At 47.8% G+C, this 23,863-nt stretch overlaps 1 protein-coding gene across 10 annotated transcripts in view; it reads left to right on the forward strand.

The window, feature by feature from the left end:
- The window catches only part of UPF2 (UPF2 regulator of nonsense mediated mRNA decay), a 1,696,571-nt gene that overhangs the window by 232,430 nt on the left and 1,440,278 nt on the right, over positions 1–23,863 (forward strand). For 5 of the 10 annotated variants that reach the window (XM_078674159.1, XM_078674161.1, XM_078674166.1 and 2 more), the window contains 2 exons: positions 3,204–3,401; positions 11,828–11,971. In XM_078674159.1, coding sequence (XP_078530285.1) covers positions 3,204–3,401; positions 11,828–11,971 — 342 coding nt within the window. The remainder of the gene's footprint in view (positions 1–3,203; positions 3,402–11,827; positions 11,972–23,863) is intronic. The other 5 variants (XM_078674162.1, XM_078674163.1, XM_078674165.1 and 2 more) reach the window with 1 other exon arrangement.

The following is a 23,863-nucleotide window of genomic DNA, read 5'->3' on the forward strand; positions in this document are numbered from 1 at the left end:
CTGGAGGTCGTGGTTCTCCATATATGTTGGCAGCTGGATGTTGATTACCTTCTCGATGACCTTGGCTGGGAGGGGGAGCAAAGAGATGGGACGGTAGTTCTTCAGTTCTCCTGGGTCCGCTGATCCCTTCTTCAGCAAAGGCTTCACATTGGCATATTTCCAATTCTGGGGCAAGTAGATTGTGGTGATCGAGGAGTTAAGGACCTTGGTGAGTTCTTTGGTGATAAGTTGATTGCCGAGGTTGAAAGAGTTGTGGGGATAGGGGTCTGCAGGGGCTCCAGAGTGGATGGATCTCATGGTGGTATCAGGTTCATTTTCGGTGATGGGGTTCCACGAGGTGAGCTCGTGTGGGTGGGCGTCAGTGGGCGTGAGGAAGTTGAAGCTGTCTGTGGTAGGGTGTTGAGGTGCGAAGTCTTGGTAGTTGGTGTTAATTTTGTTGTGGAAGAAATTCGCCAGCGTGTTGCAGAAATTTTGCGATGGTGTGATGTTGTTGTCTGTTGATGAAGGGGTGGAGAATTCTTTGACTATGCTGAAGAGTTCCTTGGAGGAGTTGGAGCTGTTATTGATGTGGGTAGCTAGCGCGGTCATCTTAGTGTTTTTCAGGTGGTGGTGGTAGTGGTTGAGGACAGCTCTGAAGTGTATTTGGTGCTAGAAGGTGTTAACTGGTGTGCCATCTACTTCCACTCTGTCTGCAGTTGTGTTTCTGTGTTTTTAGTTCTTCCATTAACCAGTAGGGGTGTCATGTTTGTTTCTTGAGGTAGGTCGGTTTCCTCAGGGCTACTTCAGGAGCGCTTGCCGTGATCCAATTTGTGAAGTACTCCACTGCTTGTTCTGTATCCTCCTTGGTGGTGGGTAGGTGGGAGTTGAGGACGATGGTCCAGTGTTGTTCTGGTACCTTGGCCCTCCTGCGCTGTGTTTAGCTGGCGGTGGGGATGTTGAAGGGTTCTGAGATGAAGTGGACGCAGTGGTGGTCAGTCCAGGTGAGCTCTTTAGTGTAAGTGTATTTTTCTCTGTTGCTGGCTGCGAAGATGAAGTCGAAAGCGTGTCCCGCGATGTGGGTGGGGTCGGTGACCAGTTGCTTGAGTCCGAGGGTGTCAATATTTCCTAGGAGGTCAGCTGTGTTGATGTCAGTGTTCTCAAGGTGAAAGTTAAGGTCTCCTAGGGAAGATGTACAGATTCAAGTCAATGGCGATAGGAGTAATTAAGTCGGTGATGGTGTTTTGGAAGGGAGGATGGGGTCCTGGATCTCTCTAGGCGAGGTGCCTCGGATTGTGGTCTTGCTATTTTTTTGGAGTTGGAAGTTACGGTGCTCCACGAAGGCGGTGGTGTTTTCTTTGGTGGGTCTCTTTGTAGATTATGGCTATGCCACCGCCGCTTCTATTGGTGTGATCTCTGCGCACTAATTTGAATCTGACCGGGGCGGCTTTGGCAATATCGGGTGCTGATGCTGGGTTCAGCCAGGCCTCTGTGATGAAGACTGTGTCTGGGGCTTGGGTGGTGATGGTGTCCCATATTTCCGTAGCATGTTTTCCAAGTGAGCGTGCGTTTATCAGTAGGCATTTGATCTCTCCGGAAGTGTTGGCTCCGGCCTTGCTGAAGGGTGTGAGTGATGTTGTGTGGCTGAAGGACGTGGAGCCAGTTGTTTCCCTTGTGATGCAGGTAGAGTGGCAGTTCTGGCAGGAGAAGGGGCTTTCGGTGTTCCTGAGGGAGGCCTGGGCGCAGCTGTTGTGCTGGCGTCCGGGGTCAAAAGCTCTAAGTTCATCCGAACAGAAGTAAAGGTCCTGGTGCAGAGCGAGGTCTGTGTGTGCGCATGGCCTGACCACTGTGCACTTACACTCTGTGGGTGTGCTGTGGTCTCCATGTCGGATGGCGCGCAAGGTCACTTGGGGGAGGGTAGTGGCCTCCGCAGTGGAAGACACCAGGTGTGACGGGGAGCGACGCAGGAGGGGAGGCGCAGGGAAACAGCCGGTCTGCGGAAGCAGAATGGAGGGCATAGCAGAGAAGCAAGACAAGGGACCGTTCAGGGGCTCCAGCAAGCAGGGCGGGCAGGGACAAGTGAAAAGGGAAAAAAGCAAAACTGCAAGGCCAGGTGTAGTTGGACCAGGCTGCCAGGGGCAGCCCAGCTGGATGGTCAGCTGCTGGGAACCTGGGGCATGTGGAGCTGAGGGGGAGCGCCAGGCGCAGTGTCAGGAAACTCAGTGTGGTACAGTACCGGAAACTGTGGCCAAAAGAGAGGCATGGATGGGCCTGGCTTTGCCTGTGTGCCACCAGTGCGGCGAGAGCTGCAGGAGGCTTAAATCAGCACCGGGAGGCACGAAAATTGGCTAGGCCTGCCTTCTGGGACTGATGAAAACGGTAGTTTCCTGGTGGTGATCGCGGTGCTAGAGCTGCCTCCTGAGTGGAGCAAGGGTACCAGCAAGCAGGTGTCAGAGGTGAGAGCAGCAGACACTGTGGAGTCCCTCTTAAAACTTGAAGTTGAACATAAAACTTGAGCTTACAAATCAGTGAGAATTTTCACAACCTCGCAATTTCCCCAGCTAAATTCTGGCTGTTGAAAACTGACATAATTTATTGTAAAAAAAAAAAGGCCCTTAAAAAAGAACATGCCAATTTCAGTGTGTTATAATAAACGTGACCAGTTATGCCTAAAATAGTATGCTAAAACTCAATAAAAAGTATTTACTACACTTATTTAAATAAGTTTTAGGACAGTGATCTTCAAACGTTTCAATACCATGTCCCGCTCCCCTTTAAAAAAATAATAATTCATTGGGCATGCATAGTGACCTATTTTCTCACACTCTGAAATCTAGAGTTCGGAGATTGCAGACATGCTGAGCTCCTTTAAAAATGCTATCAAATATATGGTTGTCAGAATATTTTCTGTTGGCAGCCAATTCTCCCAAAAAGTGTAAAAACACCCACAATTTCAACATTTTCCAGAAACCTGATTATGTGGAGTACCCCACTCACACACCTAATCACAGCCTCTGTTTTAGGATAATTATAAATATAATCTGAAATTGGGTTCCTTTTTAAAAAAATGTTTTACATCTCGTTCATGTTTTTCATTTGACATAACCTCAACATTGATATGATGGATCCATGGCATTTTGTGCTATTGTGTATGCATTATTATTTGGAAATTAAACTTAAATTTATGGTGCAGTTACAACATTTTAGTACATATTGTGTATTTCCAGACCACGGACCTGGCATTGACATTTTCACCCCTGGGAAACCTGGAGAGTGCGAATTGGAAGGAGGTATATGGGAAGATGAAGATGCTCGCAATTTCTATGAGAACATGGTGGACTTAAAGGCTTTTGTTCCTGCTATCTTGTTTAAAGATAATGATAAAGGTCCTCAGATCAAAGACTCCAACAAAGATGACTTGAGAGGTGTGTTTTTTTGTTTGATATCTTCTAATTCTGTCTTGATGTCTAAAACAAACAAGTTGTATTCTCGAGTAATTTTCTTATTCAATATATCATGTTAGAGGTCACAATTGTATAGACTGGCAGTAGTCATTGTGTACAGTATGTTCTAGTGGACCGTTAAATATGTGGGGTTAGTGTTGAAACCTGATTTCCAATTGGTACTGTGTGTGGTGGCAGTCACAAAGAAAGTTATATTCTCTTCCTGCTAAAGTATTAGTGACTCAATTTTATGGGCTCAATGCTAAGTGAGTATGCACCATTGGTGTTGGTGGAGCGTAGAGTCAATATCTCAGCAAGTATTTATTGATTAGGGTTAATTAGCCAAATTTGTGTAAGTCTAAATTAGAAGAATTTAAACAAAATAATTAAATAACGAAATGTGTCTGATTGACATTTATTTCTGTAAATCATTAATTTAGAAAAAGACACCACTGGCGAACTTCCGGTAGTCTTCTAAATCACTGACAAAAGGTACCAATAAGAGCTCTGGGCTAGTAATATAAGTTTGTCAGCTTTTCTGAATGCCGTTGTTGTGAGCAATAATTTATTTTTACAGGAAGGCTATCGGAAAAGTGCTCAAAACACATTTTTTCAAAGTGCCAACCTCCCATCTTAAAGCACATTTTAGCAATCATGTCTCCTCAACAGCACTCCTGATCATTAGACCAAAATAACAAGCATTATATTGATTTCAAAATAAGTATGGGTAATGAAACAAAGGAAAAGAAATTAATAAATTATCCCTGCAGTGCTTCTTCGTCTCCTACCTGGAATCTCATTCAGCAACTAGCAGCAATCTCCTGCGCCAGTCATCTTGTTTGAGAAATAATTACGTTACACACCCCATTTTTCATAATAAAAAATGAACAACTTTTACTTGATCTTCTAAATGAAACAACCCGCAGGTGAACTCCAGTTCAGTCTGTTTGTCCGTGAACTATTGTCCTGACAGTCTTTTTTTTTTTTTTTTTTTTTTTGGGTGTTCAAATCTGCTTTATTGAGGAAAGTACAGTAGGATACACAGCTTGAGGCGCCCACAACCCGGAGGCCGGCAGCAATAGAGGAGTAACAATACACAGCCTTGTAGCCGGCATCCCGGGGGCCCGGCGGCACATTACAGAGATATATAGCGTCTCAGCAGCGTCCGGTGAAGCAGGCCAAGTAAGGATGAGCAGCAGTCGAACAGGTTATTTTTTTTTGTGAGCGAGAGAAGTCTCTCACTACTTTTTTGTAGTATGGAAAATAAGAAACAAAAGAACATCCCAACGAGGTTACAACTAAGCGGTAGTGCATGACTGTGCGATGATAATGTATGGTAGTGGTGTAGCGTGGCGGCTCTGCCAGGTGCTGTCGTGTGGGGAGGTGACTGTCCCGGGCTCAAATTCCTAGTATATTGGCAGTTCGTGGGGGTGACAGTGCCAGAATCTACGGAGTATGCAGGATAGTTCTCCCCAGAGGGGGGGGGGGGGCCTTCGTCTACATGGCAGGGAGGGAGCATAGGCACAGGAAGGGGCGAGGGGGCAGCACTGTTTAGGCAGGGGCCATTCGCTCTACGAGGAGACAGCAGGGGCAGAGAGGCCCGTCAAGTGGAGGAAGGCAGCACGCTTCTTCCATGGTCACGAATCAAAATGTAGTAAAAAAGGTTATTGTGATTGGGAAGTGGTAGGCTCATCGCCCGATTGTGCATCATCGTCTGAGCGTTTAAGCAAGTAGTGTACTAGTGGATCCCAAATGTTCCTAGGTCTACTTGTGAGAGGCAATAATTCAGAAAAAGTGGTATGTTGGTCTTGGCAATATGTTAAGTCAGTTAGCCAGTCTTTGAACTTGGGCGCTCTGCCTCTGCTCCAACGGCAAGCAACACGTCGCTTGGCCAAGAGGAATGCTATGTCGGCGAATTTTCTGCATCCCTTAGATAAGTGCTTGGTATATCCAAGGATGGCTACCAGAGGGTCCGCAGGAATCTCCTCATCCACCATCTCCGCAACAGCCTCGATGACCTGTCGCCAGTAGTCAGCAACCTGGGGGCAGGACCATGCCAAGTGGAGAAAGTCAGCATGTTCGGCTCTACATCGTTCACAGCGGTCACTATCGGCCAGCCCGAACCTGTATTTCCGGACCGGTGTGTAATAAATCCTCTGCAGGAATTTATAATGTATAATTTTCAACCTGCAGCTGGCAGAAATGCGGGAAGTCAATGTACAGCAGTACTTCCATTGGTCGTCCGAGACATCAGTGTCGAGTTCCGCTGACCAGTGCGATCGGGCAGCAGAGATCGGTAAAGGAGCAGCTCCGCGATATTGGCGGTAGAGCCCAGAGACCAAATGGGTCCCATCCTGTGACTCCAAAAGGTAGTGTAGCGGTGGCAAGGTCGCAGGTTCAGCAGGGTAATCGGGAAGGATGTCTCGCATCCCAGCGCGCAGTCGAATATAGTAAAAGAGTTCAAGGGGCGTGTGTGCTTGCGTTTTGAAAAAAAGGTCAGCCGATTTGAAAAGTCCGTTGTGAAACAGATCTCCCCAGCAGGTGATATGGAGCTTGTCACAGAGCTGCCGGAACCCCAGTTCCGATAACAAGGCAAGCTGCGGGTGATAGGCAAGAGGAAGTCTAGGGGAGTAGGGCAGTGTGCAGTGCAGCCGCCGAGCGATGCGTCGCCACGCATCTAGTGTGCAGGAGACCGAGGTATTCGAAGTAGTGATGGAAGTCTCGGGACAGTGTATCAGGCCGTTCAACGGAAGTGGGTGTGCTATCCAGTCTTCCACCGCTATGTGTGGCATGAAGGGAGTAGGAGCCATCCAGTGGTAGGCAAAATGCGCTTGTGCGCACAGGTAGTATGCTTCGAAATCAGGGATGTCGAAGCCGCCTTGGTCATAGGGAAGGGTCAATGTGGACCATTTTAATCGGGGGGATTTGCCACCCCAAAAGAGTCTGCGCAGTTCCGCGCGGAGTGTCTTGAAAAAGAAGGCACCAGGGTAGTAGGGGATATTGAGGAAAAAGTACAGGAAACGGGGCAATATTACCATTTTTATGAGGGAGGCCCTGCCAGCCATGGAGAGAGGCAACGTGATCCACCTATCGACGGAGGCAGCCAGTTTGGTTATGGCTACTCCATAATTGGAGCGGAGCGTCTCATCCTTATCTCGCGCCACACGGATCCCCAAGTAGCGAAGATCATCTCGGCACCACACCAACGGGTAATCTAGTGGGAAGTCGCGTATCGCATCAGTAAGGGGAAAAAATTGCGATTTAGACCAGTTGATGTGAACACCGGACATTCCTCCAAAAAGGACGAACTCACGAAGTAGGGCGTTAAGGTGTAGATCCGGGAATTTGACGTATAGTGTGATGTCATCCGCATAGAGGGACACATCGATTTGCCGCTGCAAGCATTGTACCGCTCCCGCTCGGTGTAACTGGCGCAGGCGGCACGCTAGTGGTTCAACCACAATAGCGAATAATAGAGGCGAGAGCGGGCAGCCCTGGCGGGTGCCCCTCGTAAGGTTGATGGGTGGCGACAGTTTCCCATTTATCAGTACTCTCGCCGTGGGATCCGTGTATAGGAGGCGCACCCAGGCTAAGAACAGTTTAGGGAAACCCATGCGGGCCAGGACCGAGAAGAGGTAGGGCCATTCGACAGAGTCGAACGCCTTGGTAGCGTCCAGGAAAACAGCCGCCACGGGGACATCAGGATGGACCGAGCGAAGCAGGGAGAAAAGGGTGCGGAGATTATGGGAAGTAGACCTACCCGCCACGAAGCCAGATTGGTCGGGCAGGACAACTCTAGTCATGAGCAGTGAGAGTCTCGTGGCAAGAACCTTGGCGAGGATCTTCACATCACAGTTTAGAAGGGAGAGTGGACGGTAAGAGTCACAGGAGGTGGGTTCCTTACCAGGTTTCAGGAGAGAGGTGATAACCACCTCGCGCATAGAGCGGGGTAATACCCCATCAGCTAATGATTCGGTGAAGACTTCGCTAAGCACGGGTGCCATGATATCAATATAAGCTTTGTAGAATTCGGCTGGGATGCCATCGAGCCCCGGGGCCTTTCCATTTTGGAGGGACATAATGGCCTCGCGAACCTCATCAAGCTCGAAAGGCGCTGCAAGGAACTCCCCATCGCTGAGCCAGCAGAGCGCTACTTCGTTCAAATAGTCAGCGTATGGAGCATCCGCCTCTGCCTTGGATGTGTATAGTGTCGAGTAGTGCGTCGTGAAGGCAGTGAGTATCGCATCCGATTCTCTAGTGACAGCGCCAGTCTCATCAGTGAGCTCTAATATGGTGTTGTGTTCTCGTGGTGTACGCGTGAGTGAGGCCAGCACTTTACCAGGCCTATCCCCTTCACAGTATCTCCGGGCCACCCAGTGTTTGCCCCGGTATATCGCCTCCCTGGCAGCCTCTTCCTCATATTTGGACAGTGTGTCTCTAAAGGCTATCTGTAGGTGTGGGTCATCCCCCGCCGCCATTTGGATCTCTAGTGTACGCAGCTCTCCCTCTAGTGTGGTGATGGTACGTAGAATATCTCGCAGGACCCCATGGCTTTTGGAAATGCAGAAACCCCTTATAGTGACCTTGAAAGCCTCCCATATGTGTTCCACTGACTCCACTGAGCCCCTGTTCCTAGGGAAGAAATCCCTAATCTCCCCACCCAGCTCTGTGCGAAAAAGCTCGTCAAGAAGCATATCGGGGCCTAGTCTCCACTGTGGTCTCGGACTGTCCCATCCAGGAGTCCGGAATTGCAGTCTAACAGGGCTGTGATCTGAATAGGTTCTGGGCAAATGGTCAACTCCCAATAGTTCCTTAGTGATGTCTCGAGTTACCAAAAAGTAATCCAAGCGCGCCCATGTCCCGGTGTGAGGTGTGAAGTGCGTGCCCTCCCGTCCGTGGGGATGTAGTTGTCGCCAGGCATCGAACAGACCACCTTCCTCCACCACTCCCTCCAAAACCTCCCTGGCTCGGGGCTTGTAGGAACTAACACCATCCGCTCTGTCCAGGGAGGGCGCCAGCGCCAGATTAAAATCACCACCCCAGATGACATGTCGTGCTCCGATTGAAACAATTTTACCCCACAGTGTGGAAAAAAAGACAGGTGAGTCAATATTCGGTGCATACATTGAGACAAATAGATAGGTGTCACGTCCCACCCTACCCCACAGCAAAACATACCGCCCCTCCCTGTCCACCTCCTCCCCAAAGCGGTGGAAAGGCACGCCACGGGCAACAAGTATCTCCACACCCCTTGCATATGACGAATAGGAGGAAAATGCGCGGGTCCCTGCCCATTTCAGTCCAAATGGGGTGCTTCTGCGTATGGGCATGTGTGTCTCTTGCAGCATAGCAACTTGTATATGATGTCTATTTAAGTAGGCAATAACATTCCTGCATTTCCTAGCATCGTTCAACCCCCGAACATTCCATGAAAGACATGTCAGTCGCGCAGTCGAGTTCACAGCGGCCATGGGCATAGCGACAGTAAAGAAGAAGGTGCCCAAGTGGGCCAAACCATGAATCCACACCCGCACCCGAAGAGCCAAGTCACACACCAGGCTAGGAAATATATGCACAGTCCATGCAATGGTAACCTCACGCAATCCAACCTCCCCCCACCCACCCCAGCATCCCAAACATGCCAGCAGCCATGAAACCCCCAAAAACGACCCCCCCTCTTCCCCCTCCCCCCCCAACTTCAGAGAGGCAAACAGCCAAACAAACAATAAGTCAGCGGGGAATACCCGACAGGGGTACATCTGAAAGTGCGCGCTGCCACTATCCGGCCCATAGCTCCAATCTGTACCGCCCTCGGTGGAGTCTAGGGCCGAGAGAGTGGTCCTTGGTATACGTTACCACTGGGGTGCAATGTCCAGAAAGATCGCCGCTCATGTATCTCTCCATCTCCCAAATGGTGAATCAGCGCCAGCCAGCGATTAGGTACGTTGCAGTCGTAGGTCGAAGTATGTAAAGGCCATTAGTCCTCATGGTGCTCTGGAGGTAGATCAATGTTCTCTAGTTCGTCCACAGGTGCATGGTCGTCCCTGCGTGCTCTCCGGAGCGACTTAAGGAAATCCTCGGCTTTCTGCGGGTTGGTGAAAAAGCGTTGCTTGCCCTGGTGAGTAACTCTCAGCTTCGCCGGGTACAAGAGTGCATAGTCTATTTGAGCCTCCCGCAGTTTCTTCTTCACTGGAAGGAATTTGCGCCGCTCATCCTGAACCATCGGCGTGAAATCAGGATAGATGGAGAATGTGATGCCCTCAAACCTCAGTGATCTTTGTGTCCGGGCTGCTCGGAGGGCCGTGTCGCGATCACGATAATTCAGAAGACGAGCAATTATAGGTCTCGGTGGTAGGCCAGGTTGGGGCACAGGCGCCAGGGAGCGATGGGCCCTCTCCACTATGAACTGGGATGAGAAAGCTTCCTCTCCGATTGAGCCCTTGAGTAATTTCTCCACATAGAGCTCCATCCTGCCCGTGGCAGTGGACTCCGGCACGTTAGTAATGCGAATGTTGTTCCGGCAGCTTCGTGCTTCCAAGTCCTCATTCTTTGCCGCAATGATGCGGAGGAGGTTATCCATTCTCGCCAACTGTGTCGCGTGGGACGCGGCGGCGTCAGTGTTGTCGGAGATTCTTTGTTCCGCAGTTGTGAGGCGTTCCTCATGGCGGTCCACTTTATGGACCAAGGCGTCCAGTCGGGCTGTGACGCCGTCCACCTTCTCCACCACGGTAGCGAATCCTTGATGCATTTCCTGTAGCAGGTTGGTAATGTCCGCAGCAGGGGCAATAGGTGGGGCAGGTTGTGGAGGCGGCACGCTGGGCCCCGGGTTCATCTGTGTCGATGTAGTGCCCTTGCGAGAGTTATCGAAGCTCAGCTTAGGCTGGCGAGTGTCAGGTCGTCCCATGGTAGTGACCAGAGGCAAGTGAGAGTTCAAACAGAATAGGGAAGGTTGAAAGAGCAATGCGGGTGATAAGCAGCCAGTTGCAGGTCAGAAGGGCCTCAGGCTCGGAGCGCTGCAGTGTCACGTAATATGGACGGTGCCACCAGTAGCGCCACGTGTCCACCGAATGCACGATGACAGCGGCCGCCCGTTCTGTCTTGGGCACTCAGCCGCAGCCTCAGGAACCTGCCACGCAGTATCCAGGTAATGTGAAGGCCGAGGCACCTCGACGGGTTGCAGGGTCAAATCCAGGGAAGCGTGCCCCACTAGACACCATCGGGTGTAACGCAACTCACCGGGCAGCGCCTTTGAGGTATGGCAGCCAGTCACCCCGAGTGCAGCCTCCAGCGCTTCCAGCGCTCGAAGGTCGCGCAGCGCCGTGCAGGCAAGCAGAGCGGGAAGCGACAGGGGGATTCCGCACAGATGGGGCAGCCCCGGCCCCCGGTCGATGATTCTGGTGGACAGCGCCGCGCAAATCCGGGCTTGCGGTGCTATGGAGGACAGGCACGGCGATCTGGCAGGGCCGTGGTAGCAGGCATCCCGGCAGGAGCAGTTCTCCCTCTGTACTGGTGAGGCGTCGTCTGGGAGGAGACCCAACGCGAGTTTGCAGCAGTCGCCTACCTGCTCAGCTCTCACCGCACGCCGGCTCAGAGGGATTAGGCAGGCGAGGTCTCAGTGCGGCCTGGGCGCCCCGTGGCAGGCCCCGGGGTCGCGTAGCTGTGGCGGCCGAGCGCCCTCCTCATGTAGCTCCAGGGCAGGTGTCGGGCAGTTTTCGGGAGCCCGTATCTCCGGCCCTGAGGATCGCAGCCACGTCAGACTTGGGACGAGTGTAGGGAGCACCTTCTGGATGCAGAATCCGGTCTCCTGGAGGCAACACGGCACCCCGTGGCGTAGGATTAAGGCAGGATTAGTGTCCAAGGAGCGGGAGCTGCTGGTCTAGGCAGCCATTCCGCAAGCCATTGTCCTGACAGTCTTTAATAATAAAGACGAGTGATCATGTAGGAACTGAGTCATTCCATATATGCTGTGAGATTATGTATTGTATATGCAGACCTTTTGGCTTCAACCATTCTCTGTTTTACAATTTTAAGCAAATAAGCTGAGTAGGCTGCCCTACCACAAAAACGGGAAATGTGTTGATCCCACCTTCACATTCTGTTAGTATAATTGCTTATGGGGTTAAACTTAGATATACATTCATAATACAGGGTTTACCCATGTAATCCCCTGAAGCTCTCTCCCTAGCATTCATTTTATTTTCTTATATTATAACCATTACCAGCTGAATTGCATTAGACTGCCCCTTTCCTTCTCGCTACAATATTTACTTGTGAACACCTTGTCAGAACCTGTGGTTAAGTCTTTCAGCTTCTTCACCCCACCACTACCTCCAGCCCAAAAACCACACACGCTCTACTTTGTGGTTGCTTAGTCCCAGTACATTGATAAACATTCCATCTTTTTCCAGTAGATTTAAAAGACAGTAATGATAAGGAAATTGCAACTGAGGAGTTGGAATTGGAGCTTGAGACTCTGGATATTAACGATGATGCCTTGGAATTAGAAGTAGATGAAGCTGAAGACCTTACCAAAAAACTTCTTGATGAACAAGGTAAGACAGATTTTTAACAGAATGTATGTGTTTATGTATTTTTTTTTCTTTATTTCTTTGTCATCCTCAACAGGCAGTGTAACCACAATCTTTATTAAAAAAAATGTAGTAGGAGATTCTCATTGGTTCTGTGAGTTGCCACTATCAGTGGGATTTAAGTATCTGTCGGTCATTGTGCAGCTTATGTTTCTGGCAGACTGCTCCACTCGATACCATAAAACCGTGTCTTACTCTGTATTAAATGTGGGTGAAAATGCATACATTTTCCAACTAAATTGTGTAAAATGCACAGTTGTTTTTCGAAATTGGGCTTTTAGCGTGAAGTGTGGTTTGCAACTATCCCTTATGAGTTTTCTTACACAAGTCCCCACCTTGGACAAAAGTAATACCAGCAGGAGACTAGTTTGAAAAAATAATGTCTGTTGGTGTGATATTTTCAAATCAAGGCCGGGGGTGGGTCACTGTTCCTATAGGAAAGGTGCAGGCAGGTCAGCAGGGACAGTCGTCAAGACTGGTACTTGTTGCCCTCACACATCACTGGGGATGTCATGCTTTATCATCAGGGTGCTCCTCATTGGGCCGATGCTACAATGCCCTGTGGGTCCCCCGAAGGCTCACTTTGGCAGAGATCTTTTTATTTGGTTTCTGTCGGATGAGTTCAAGGGTGTCCAAAGTGGGGTGATGAGTGAGTGGAGTGTGGTGATGAGGAGTTAAAACTGACTAGGAGATGTCAAACACATCTTTATTCTATAGACTCCCCTGACAGGTTAAAATACAAAGATTGTGAGTGCTACTTCAAGGGTCAATGATGTGCATAAGTAGCTAGTGTAATTTAGTTTGGGTCAACATGTTTCGCGCCTCTCGTGGCTATACAAGCTAAGCAGCGCTACTTCAGGACCAAAGGCAAGGCTCAAATAACTTACCCACTTTATATTGGCATGCTAGGTTCCCCCTATGTGGGTGGTACATGCATAGTCTGGTTACAGAAATCACCACACCTAGAAAGAAAAAGGGGAAATAAAAAGGAAATAATAATAATCAGAATCAGTATATTCCGTTTCCGGTATTGTGTATCTGGTAAATACATCCTTATATACCAGTATTGGGTCTCCATGGGTAGATTCATATGTGCCCAGGTTTTGTTTCCTTGTGTTTCTTTCCAACATCCCTATAGTTGGCTCAATAGTAGTTTGTCAGTTGTACTCATGAATATTGTCTTAGAGAATAGACATGACCGTAATAGAAGGCAATAAAAACATCCACCTTTGATAGTATGTAGTATCGTTCATACATGTTCACATTTGTTATCGGGACCTGTCAACGTGTTAAATATCTGTGCGTAACAAAAGTGATCTGGTGCATTTATCGAAAAAACGGTATGGCATGCATTTGTGTGAGTCCCATTAGCCCAGTATGTATCACCTTACCGGTAAGGTGGGCAACTATGCTCTATTGGTCGAGGCAGAGGCAAGCTGGTGGGAACAAAAGAGAAGAGGTTAGCATTCGCAGCAGCCAGATTGCATCCACTGTCTAAGCCAGTGGGGATCAATGATACCCATTAGTGTGTAATGTGTATATTATTATCCTCACTCTGAAGAATGCATATCTTTCCTGGTCCATCATCGATGATTGAACCAAGTATTTAGATAGAAGGCTCGCCCAAATGAGTATGGATGGTCACGTTTCTTCATCAAAATCACAACTGATTCCACACCATGGTAGTCATACATATTATTTTTTCTGGTGGATCAGACTGAAAAAGTAAAAAAGAGAAAAGGAGGAAGTATTGGTCCTGGGCTTCTGACAATGCAGTTCATGAGTAGTACTGAGTGATGGTATCTGCACTGGAGTTCGCTGAGAGTAATCGTGCATTGTCACAGTTCAATCCAGGGAATCATCGTTTAGGCCTTGTTTGTGTGTGCGAAGGTGGAAAACCCAACACTGCTCTCTCCTGAACAGCAAAGTTGTATCCCATGCTGGGTTTGCTTCCAGGACTGTCCATCGTAGGTCATTCGGTGTGTGTTTTAGTTTGTTAAAATGATTGTACATTCTGTTAGCATTGTGTGATCAGCAGATGGTTCCCCAAACCTGATCTTGATTTTTCTAGTGGTCATGCCTACATAGTAGAGGCAGGACCGGCAGTTGATGAGGTACACACAGTTTTTGGTGTTGCAGTTGGTGTGTTATCTTTGTGTCCATACAAAGTTATTTCCCAGCATCATTTTTTGGTGTGTGTGGTGAGGGGACACACTCAGCAGGATCCGTATGAGTAATTTGAAGTCACTTGGAGTAGCGTCCATAAAGATCAGTTGTGTTTGATCTCTTTTGGATTTAGGTCTGGTTTGTACCAATTGATCTTTCAGCTTATGTGTTCTCTTAAATGCAAACCACAGACATGCCTGGTTCATACAATCCGTATTCAGGATGTTCGAGTGTCTCATAATTATGTTTGCCCCAGTATTGGAACTTTCATAGATTCCCATAGCTTGTATCATTCCCCCTCATCGGAATCGGAGCCTCAGTAAATAAAAAATACTATAGCAGTAGGTACAAAGGAGAAAGAAAGACCTAGGCCTCATCTCATTTTGTAGCATATCCACTTCTTTTTGTAAAAGAGACCAAAAACTTGCAACAACCAATCAGATTAGCCTCACCCCATAGAACCTTCCTGAGAGAGCCTCAGAGCCTCAGATTTTCTATCGCACGTTGTGCTACGGGAGTCTCCTCTGTGCCCTGCTCAGTTTTCTCTTCAACTTTGGATTTCAGCTACTTTTTCTTCAAGATGTCAGATAAAGAGAAGGAGGCTTTAAGGACTGTTCTACCTGTTCTAAGAAAAGGCTTTATGTGGAGGACAAGCATAAGGATTGTATTTATTGCTTGTACCCGGCGCACAAAGCCACTGATTGTAAAATCTGCAGAACCTTCTCCACCAAGACACTGAGAGACAGGGAAAGAAGACTTTTGACTTGGCTACAGAAGATGAAGTCACGGAAGCAGGTGATTTCTAGTGACAGCGAGGATTCCTCATCAGCTTCTTCATCAAGGAGATGTAAGAAGAGGGGTAGTCTTCCCCTTTAACATCAACTGAACCTCCTGCTAAGGCCTCTCAAAAGACCTCTGATAGGTCTCGTAGGCCCAGTCCCGGAAAATCTCCTCACGAGGTGCAAAGGAGAAGGGGGGACTTGTGACTGAGGTAGTTTCTACACAGAAGGTGACTCAAGTACCTTCTGTTGTGTCTCCACCATCTGAGAAGACTAAAGGTTTTAAAAAAACAGCATCTTTACCTCAGGAAGGAAAATCAGACAAGAAAACCCGTTTGTCGATGATGACTTCATCAGCTACGTCGACGACAGTTTCTAAAGGGCATCAGGCGTCGACTATGGCTCCGTCGACGGTCCCGTTGTCGAGTGCTTCGACGACTACAGCTTCGATGATGACGTCTACGACGCAGGGTCCCGTCTCAGTGTCGTCGACGATATTAATAACCTCAACGTTGACGAAGAGGACGCCGACGGTGGTGTCGACGATGGCGATGACGACTGCTACCATGATACTGACGAGCTCGTCGACCATGCCGTTGACGATTTCTCCATCGTCGATGATGATCCTTTCTCCGTCGACTATGCTTTAGTTGATGACTATTCCATCGATGACGACTGTCGTCGACGACTCCGTCGACTGTCAAAAAATTAAGATTTCAATTAGAAAACAGCAAATTACACCGGAGATGACATCTGCAGGAAGGGTGACGCCTTTGCCTCCGGTATTACTTTTAGATAAAGACTACTCTGATGAGGAAGATAGTCCTTATGGCGATGCATATAGTCCTTCTCAGTTCCAGGTGAAATACCAGGACTCAGATTCTGATGACTATAATGATGAACAGCGGCAACCCCCTCCTCTGGAGAGGCCTCAAGAACAGTCTCATCCGGGTATAGTTTCTATGCCTTTTTTCCTAATAAGTGACTTACAGATCATGTTAATGGATTATAGGAGATTTCCATCCCAACCCTCTGAATCAATGCATCCACCTCCGCCACTGCCTCCTCCTTCGACTTCTACGGTTCAACCACCAGAGCATCTGCCACTGCCTCCTCCTTCGACTTCTACGGTTCAACCACCAGAGCATCTGCCACTGCCTCCTCCTTCGACTTCTACGGTTCAACCACCAGAGCCGGAACCTTTGGAGGAACGATAAAATATCGCCAAGGGGCAGGGTAATGTATATTATGATGATGACGATGATTCCTCGGGAATGACTAGAATGTAGGAGAGGTCCCAAACCCGGATAGAGAATGGGATGACTATTATACCAGGTCCCGCTTCACCTGTACCGGATCCTGTGGATTCTCCTCCAGCAGACATCCGAGGTTTCCATAATCCTATGGAGAGAGCTTCAAAAAGATTTGGTCTTCCCATTCTGGTTGTTCGATCAGATTGCTTTCTATAAGATATTTTAAAGAGCCGTATAGGAAATCCATACACTCTATTCCCATCATAGAGCATATATGGAGTGAAGGTACGAAGGTTATGCAATCTCCAGCTACTGTTATTCCTGTTCTACCGCGCCTGGAGAAAATATATAAGGCTCCTGATGGTAGTCCTGCTTGCCTGGTTGGCAAACTAATGCCGGACTCCGTAATCTCCCAGGCGGCTCAAAGAAAGTGAAAGAACCCATCGGCTCCTCTTGCCTCACCGCCGGATAGAGAAGGCAGGCGCCTTGACAAGGTGGGCAAGAGATTCTCTTCTATGTCCAGCCTCCTGGTTCGAGCCTCCAATGCACTGGCAATTTTGGGACAATATGATCGCCAAATGTGGTGCGATTTGTCTCCTTTCGTTGATCAGCTACCGGATACTGCCAAAGCAGATGCAAAGTAAATCCTGGAAGAGGGAGAGAGATCTTCCTCCGAGATTATTGATTGTGCCATGGACATTGCCACAACTGTTTAACGCGCCTTGGCAGGCTCAGCTGTCCTGAGGAGGCAAGGTTGGCTGCGGGCTACCTGGTTTCGCCCTGAAGTACAGAATAACATTTTGGATTTGCCATTTGATGGTGACATGCTTTTTGGTAAGCTTATAGATGACGCCTTACAGGACATCAAGAAGGACACGGAAACAGCTAGGTCCTTAGGCACGTTGCAATATCGCAAGGTACCTTTCCGAGGGGCAAACGGTAAAGGTTTTTCAAATTACAGAGGAGGATACCAACAACGCTACTCCTCCTATTCGCAATCTTCGCAGACTTACAAGCCTCAATACTCTCAACGCCAGGGCCAGTCGGCGTCTTTCTCTCGCCAACCTGCAAGAGGTCGACAAGGGCGTCAAGGGAGAGATTCTTCCAAACGTCAATAACGGCCTCTTGGCTCTGTCTGCTGTTCCTCCACCCCTGGTAACATCAGTAGGGGACAGGATTTCACACTGTCTGCGCAGCTGGAAGATCAAAACATCAGATTGGTGGGTCCTCAATATCATACAATTTGGCCACACGTTGGAATTCCAACACCTCCCACCTTCCAGAGCCCCTCGCGCCACAGAATCAAAACCTCTACAGCTTCTACGTCTAGAAGCCAACCAACTGCTCTTCAAGGGAGCAATAGACCCTGTGCATCTATCTCAAAGAGGAGAAGGGTTCTATTCCAGGTTTTTCCTGGTTCGCAAGACGGAGGACAAATGGTGCCCCATTTTAGACCTGAGGCAGCTCAACACCTATCTCATAAAACTGTCATTCCGGATGGTATCACTTAACGATAATTTGCGCCTTCTCAACCCAGGAGATTACATGGCAACTCTGGATCTCGAGGACGCATATTTTCACGTACCGATCCACCAAGCTCACAGGCGATTCTTACGCTTCACAGTAGCCAAGAGCCATTTTCAGTTCAAAGTCCTGCCTTTCGGTCTCGGATTCGCTCCTCGGATTTTCATGAATGTTTTATCCCCGGTGGCAGCGTTTCTCAGAAAACAATCTCTAGAAGTCTTTCCCTACCTAGACAATTGCTTGATAAAACGTCCATCTTCTCAAGCAACTACAAGAGCAGTCAGTAGTTGCATTCAACTTTTCGAGCATCTGGGTCTACAACTCAACAGGAACAAATCGGTCCTTCTCCCATCCAGGTCGGCCAAATTCCTAGGTTCGATTCTGGATACAAGATGCTGCAAGGCTTTCTCATCGGAGAAAAGACAAAGAAAGCTCATTCTCTCGGCTCGTCAATTGCGAAGGAGATGGTCTCTATCGGTCCGTCTGTACAAATTGCTCCTAGGATCGATTTCATCTTGCATACCCTTAATTCCGCATTGCAGACTACGTATGTGCCTGTTTCAGGAGCAGCTAGACATGCAATGGCGCCAAGCGGAAGGCTCATTCGACGACACGATAATGGCCACACCTCTCATGAGAAAGGCGGCCGATTGGTAGTCGGACAAAGACAATAACTCAAAGGTCTCACTTTCAAGATTGCTCCATCTCCCTTGGTTCAGACCACGGATGCCTCGCTGGAGGGCTGGGAAGCTGTTTTACAAGACCTACAAGCAGTGGCGGCTGGTGACATTTGTTAGTGGTGCGGCGAAAAATGAATTTCATAGAGCACCGTAGCGAGTGAGCCCAAACTCTTAGAAAAAAGAGTGGACAAATGGTGAATTTTCAAGCAAATTTGAGAAAGCAGTAAGGTTAAATTAAAATATAACAAATTATTTGTGAAATATTAGGATAATAAAGCAAAGACTTGGGTACAAAAACATAACGCTCTAATTTTTACCTTACTGTTTGCATACAGCTCTTAGATGACAGTTAATAGCTCACTGTTCTATGTTAGCATTTTAACTTACAAACTGCAAGTAACAAAAGGATCTCTCTGACAAAAGCAATGACTTATTGACACTTTGGGGCCATGTGCATTAGTGGGTCAACGCCACAGACCACTGGAGAAGATGTACAAACGTAACCATTGTGGTGTCGGAAGTGGCAAGCAGAATACATAGATTTCCCTCAGGTAATCAGTATGATATGTCAAGTATTGCAGGGTCCAGGGAGGGAGATGGAATGATGAGTGGAAACAGAGATGACTGACAAGGTGATGGATAGCACTGTTGAGCAGAAGGGTCACGGTACAGTGGAGAATAATGAAGGAGGAGAAATGGGTCAGCTCCTAGTGAATATCAATTCGAATATTGCCAACTTGAAGAAAGTCAAAAGCAAACACAGAACAGCACTGCTCCAAATAACTGTTCGAAACTAAAAGTAAAATGAAACAAACACCTTTGGGAAAATAGAAAGTAACGTTATTGTCTATGGGGATCATATCTTTCAAATCGACACAGCAGGTGACATGGGTGCGTGCTTGTTGTACACTGCTATAACAGAAGAGCATTGCAAAAACGTTATTGTGTTGCATTTAATGAGACCAAGATGTCGTGTATAATTCGAATTGTTTCACTGGTCCTGGTTCCACACCCATCTCTAATGCACACTTTCATATACAATAGAAAAACACACACTAAAACCCTGCCATGGTTTGTGATTGTGCATATAAAACAGCCCATCCCTATCGCTGGGTAGTCCGTAATTACCCCGGCGCGCCTCTGCAGTTTCTCACCTTGCTGTGTGTGTTTGTATTGCTTGCTGGTTCACACATGTCGAGCAATCTGCTTCCCTTAATTAGATTTCAGAAACTATCCTGCAAGTTGAATATCTCCACCACAACGGCTTGTTTCTTTTTTAAATTATACAGCAAGGCATGGTGCAGAGAGCAGATCTGACGGTCTTCTACTGCTCGGCAACACAGATCGATGCAATATTACTAACCTTTGATCTGTTTCAGCGCTAAACAAAATGCGTTTTTCAAATCAGCAGAATATGCCGCAGATGATGGTGTATGTGGCAAATTCAGCAAATCTATAAATATGTAGAAAACGGCACAGCCTCATCCCGATTATAGTCAGTGTGAAAAAGAGTGCCCATATGACGGTGCGCCATCCATCAAGCTTTATAATCGAGTGTCTCGTGCTCCCTCCCCGGCTCGCGCATGAACAATGTATGAAAATAAGTGAGATTTCCCAGGAAATAATGCCCGGCGCTTTGAATGTGCACTTTAGAGAAGGCCGAGCAAAATGCTCATGTTAACGTTAAGTCAAACTTAACTTACCTTAGGCTCCGATTCCCGCCTTAAAGTCCCGACTCCCGCGGCGCCATCCTTTTGAAATTCCCATGGTGCTCGACTCGTCGTGACGCAGCAGGAAGGCTGCAGGCAGCTTCCCTCCCCTCCCCTCTACCACAGCACAGCTCTGTGATTGGTTCGGCCGGCTGCCCTACTTACGCCATTTCTCTCTGTATGCTGCAGCATACAGAGAGCAGGGAGAGTGGGAGGGGTTACTCGAGGGCGGGGGGAGCGGCTTGCCTACTGTTGTTAATACTGTCTGTTTGGACAGCCTCTCAGGCTGTCCAAACAAACAGTATTAACAACAGTGGCAAAGCCACTCCCCCTGCCCTCGAGTAACCCCTCCCACTCTCTCCCAAACAGGAAATTCTGCTTTCTCGCCGTGCGAGAAGGCAGAAACAAATGGTAGTTCTCTACTATTTGTCTCTGCCTTCTCGCACGGCGAGAAAGCAGTGGGGCGGCGCCCAAACGCCCCCATGGAGGATCCGCCACTGCCTACAAGTGAGCGGTCATTGAATGCCCAAGCAGCGTACTTTCCACATCAATCTTCTGGAGCTCAAGGCAATTCATTTACAAAGGCAAGCTTTCCTTCCGAGAATTCGGAATTCCCCAGTACTGGTTCGTACAGACAACAGGACGGTCATGCATTATGTGAGCAAATAAGGCGGAACAAGATCTCAAGTTCTTTCAAGGGAGGCCCAAGAGATATGGGAATGGGCAATTCTCAACTGAGTTTCTCTCTCAGCAGAACTTCTCCCAGGTACACTCAACACGACAGCGGATACCCTGAATCGGCTGAAATCAGTCTGTCACGAGTAGGACCTGGATCAAGACACTCTCGACTAAGTCTTCACATGTTGGGGCACTCCGTCCATAGACCTATTCGCAGTCCCAGACAACAGGAAATGCCAGTTCTATGTAAGCAGGGATCACCATTGCGGCTCATTGGGGAATGCTCTTTTGATAGCCTGGTCAGGCGCATTTGTTTACGCCTTTCCTCCAATTCCCCTGATTCCGAGGCTAATCAGGAAGCCCAAGATGGAACCCTGCAGAATGATTTTGATCGCACCAGTGTGGCCCCGCCAATTCTGGTTCACGGATCTTCTCCTGCTCTCGGTATCAGCCAATTCACCTGCGGCCCATTCCATCTCTATTGACGATGTCCCAGGGCCAAGTGTTGCATCCAGACCCGAGCTCTCTCCAATTGACAGCGTGGTTCCTGAGCACCGGGAATTCCAGAGTTTAAATATCCCTCAGGAGTGTAAAGAAATATTATCTCAAGCCCGTTCACCTAGATCGAATAAAACCTATCACGCGAAATGGAAACGTTTCTACTTATGGTGCCACAAACAGAATCTCCATTCGTTCTCTTCTGCTTCTCACCAGATATTGCCTTGCATTCTTTCTCTGGCTAAGTCAGGCCTGGCACATTCCTCTATCAAGGTACACCTGGCGGCTATCTCTAGATTCAGGTGGACAGTTTTAGGTCCTTCTCTCTGGTCCGCGAGGATTGTCAAGCAATTCCTGAAAGGTCTTTTCAGGGCTTTCCCTCCAGTTTGGCCTCCGCCTCCAATCTGGCAGCTCAATCTGGTTCTGGCTCATCTCATGAGACCTCCATTTGAGCCTATTCACAGAGCGGATCTAAAGTTTCTATCATGGAAAGTGGCCCTCCTTTTAGCCTTGACGTCGGCTAGAAGAGTTGGGGAACTGCAAGCTCTTACCATTATGGAACCTTTTTTACAGTTCAAAAAAGACACTCTGATCCTAAGGATAAATCCGAAATTCATTCCAAAGGTCCCTTCGGATTTCCATTTGAACGAACCTGTGGTTCTAAAATCTCTTTTCCCTCGACCTACCTCTCCAGCAGAAATGTCTCTGCATTCCTTGGATGTCCAAAGATGTCTAAAATGTTATCTTGAACGGACAATAAGTTTCAGGAAATCTTCACAGCTCTTAGTTGCTTACAGTGCTCCTTGAAAAGGTTTTCCTCTTTCAAAACAAGGAATCTCACGTTGGATTTCCAGTGCTATTCATTTTTGCCACCAGGCGGCGGGTAAGCCGCTAGAATGATATGTGCGAGCTCACTCCAATCTGGCAGCTCAATCTGGTTCTGGCTCATCTCATGAGACCTCCATTTGAGCCTATTCACAGAGCGGATCTAAAGTTTCTATCATGGAAAGTGGCTCTCCTTTTAGCCTTGACGTCGGCTAGAAGAGTTGGGGAACTGCAAGCTCTTACCATTATGGAACCTTTTTTACAGTTCAAAAAAGACACTCTGATCCTAAGGATAAATCCGAAATTCATTCCAAAGGTCCCTTCGGATTTCCATTTGAACGAACCTGTGGTTCTAAAATCTCTTTTCCCTCGACCTACCTCTCCAGCAGAAATGTCTCTGCATTCCTTGGATGTCCAAAGATGTCTAAAATGTTATCTTGAACGGACAATAAGTTTCAGGAAATCTTCACAGCTCTTAGTTGCTTACAGTGCTCCTTGAAAAGGTTTTCCTCTTTCAAAACAAGGAATCTCACGTTGGATTTCCAGTGCTATTCATTTTTGCCACCAGGCGGCGGGTAAGCTGCTAGAATGATATGTGCGAGCTCACTCTACGAGATCAGTCTCGTCCTCTACGACTCTCTTCGCTGGATTTCCTATCAAAGACATTTGTAGGGCAGCTACATGGAGCAGTGCCTACATGTTCACCAAGCATTACTGCTTGGACTCTTCCACAAGAGATGAAGCGGCAGTTGGACAAGCGGTCCTGAGGAATCTCTTCCAATGAGCTTTCCCTTCTATCCCTCCTTCCTATGATTGCACATTTTGTATCCGATTATGTTTACTGACTACTGTTTCAATTGCTTTTGCTTCTAATAACAGTATGTATACTAATGTATTTGATGCTTATATCACAAAATGTTTCAGGGTTTGCAGATATGACCCTAACAGAATGTGCGTCTCCTCATAAGGCCAGAGATTGTAGCATCAGCAAACCAGTTTCAGCCAAGACCCTGAATGACTGAGAATGACTTCAGAAATCCAAAGCCATGGATATATCATTGGCGTATGAATCCATCCAAGGTGCACTTCCCTACACACAGATAACGAATTGGCTTCTATTTCATTAGAATCATTTTCACAGATGCATTAGAAGATAACATCTCCACAGAGCTTCCTGTGTTCACCTGCATGTTTGGTGAAAATGAAAAGATTTTTTCTAAAATCTGTCATATTACCAAAATGTATCCTTCTACCATCCTCCAGCTATCTATCATAAATTCAAAGTCTTAATTCACAGCTCTCCCTTCTAATTCCCTGTTACCAACTGCTTCTGCACCATAGGATCCTCACTGTTGGTTATAAACATAGAATATTACCACCTGAGCAACAATATTGTCATTTATAGATATCGGTGCGCACTCGCAGCTGGTGCTGGCATCTGACAGAAACAGTTAGTTATAGATTCATTACCTTAGAATTACCCCCAGGCGTCAGACTGGATCTGGAAAGTTTTTCGTCAGCAGTACCCCCGCACGTTGAAATGTAGCGTTGGTCAACTCCGCGTTCGTCGTTGGCATCGTAGTTGCCGGGATGACGTCGCGGTAGCTACATAGCCGGGGCCCGTGTGCGCTGACGTCAGTTTTCTTTTTCCGCGCCAGCCATCGCAGATCCGGAGAGAGCGGTACCTCCAGTCACTTGTTGACTTACTTTTTGCTGACTTTTGTTGACACTGTTTTCGAGTCTT

The sequence above is a fragment of the Lissotriton helveticus genome, chromosome 1_1, assembly GCF_964261635.1.
Source record: "Lissotriton helveticus chromosome 1_1, aLisHel1.1, whole genome shotgun sequence".
In the NCBI taxonomy this organism is placed as follows: domain Eukaryota; kingdom Metazoa; phylum Chordata; class Amphibia; order Caudata; family Salamandridae; genus Lissotriton; species Lissotriton helveticus.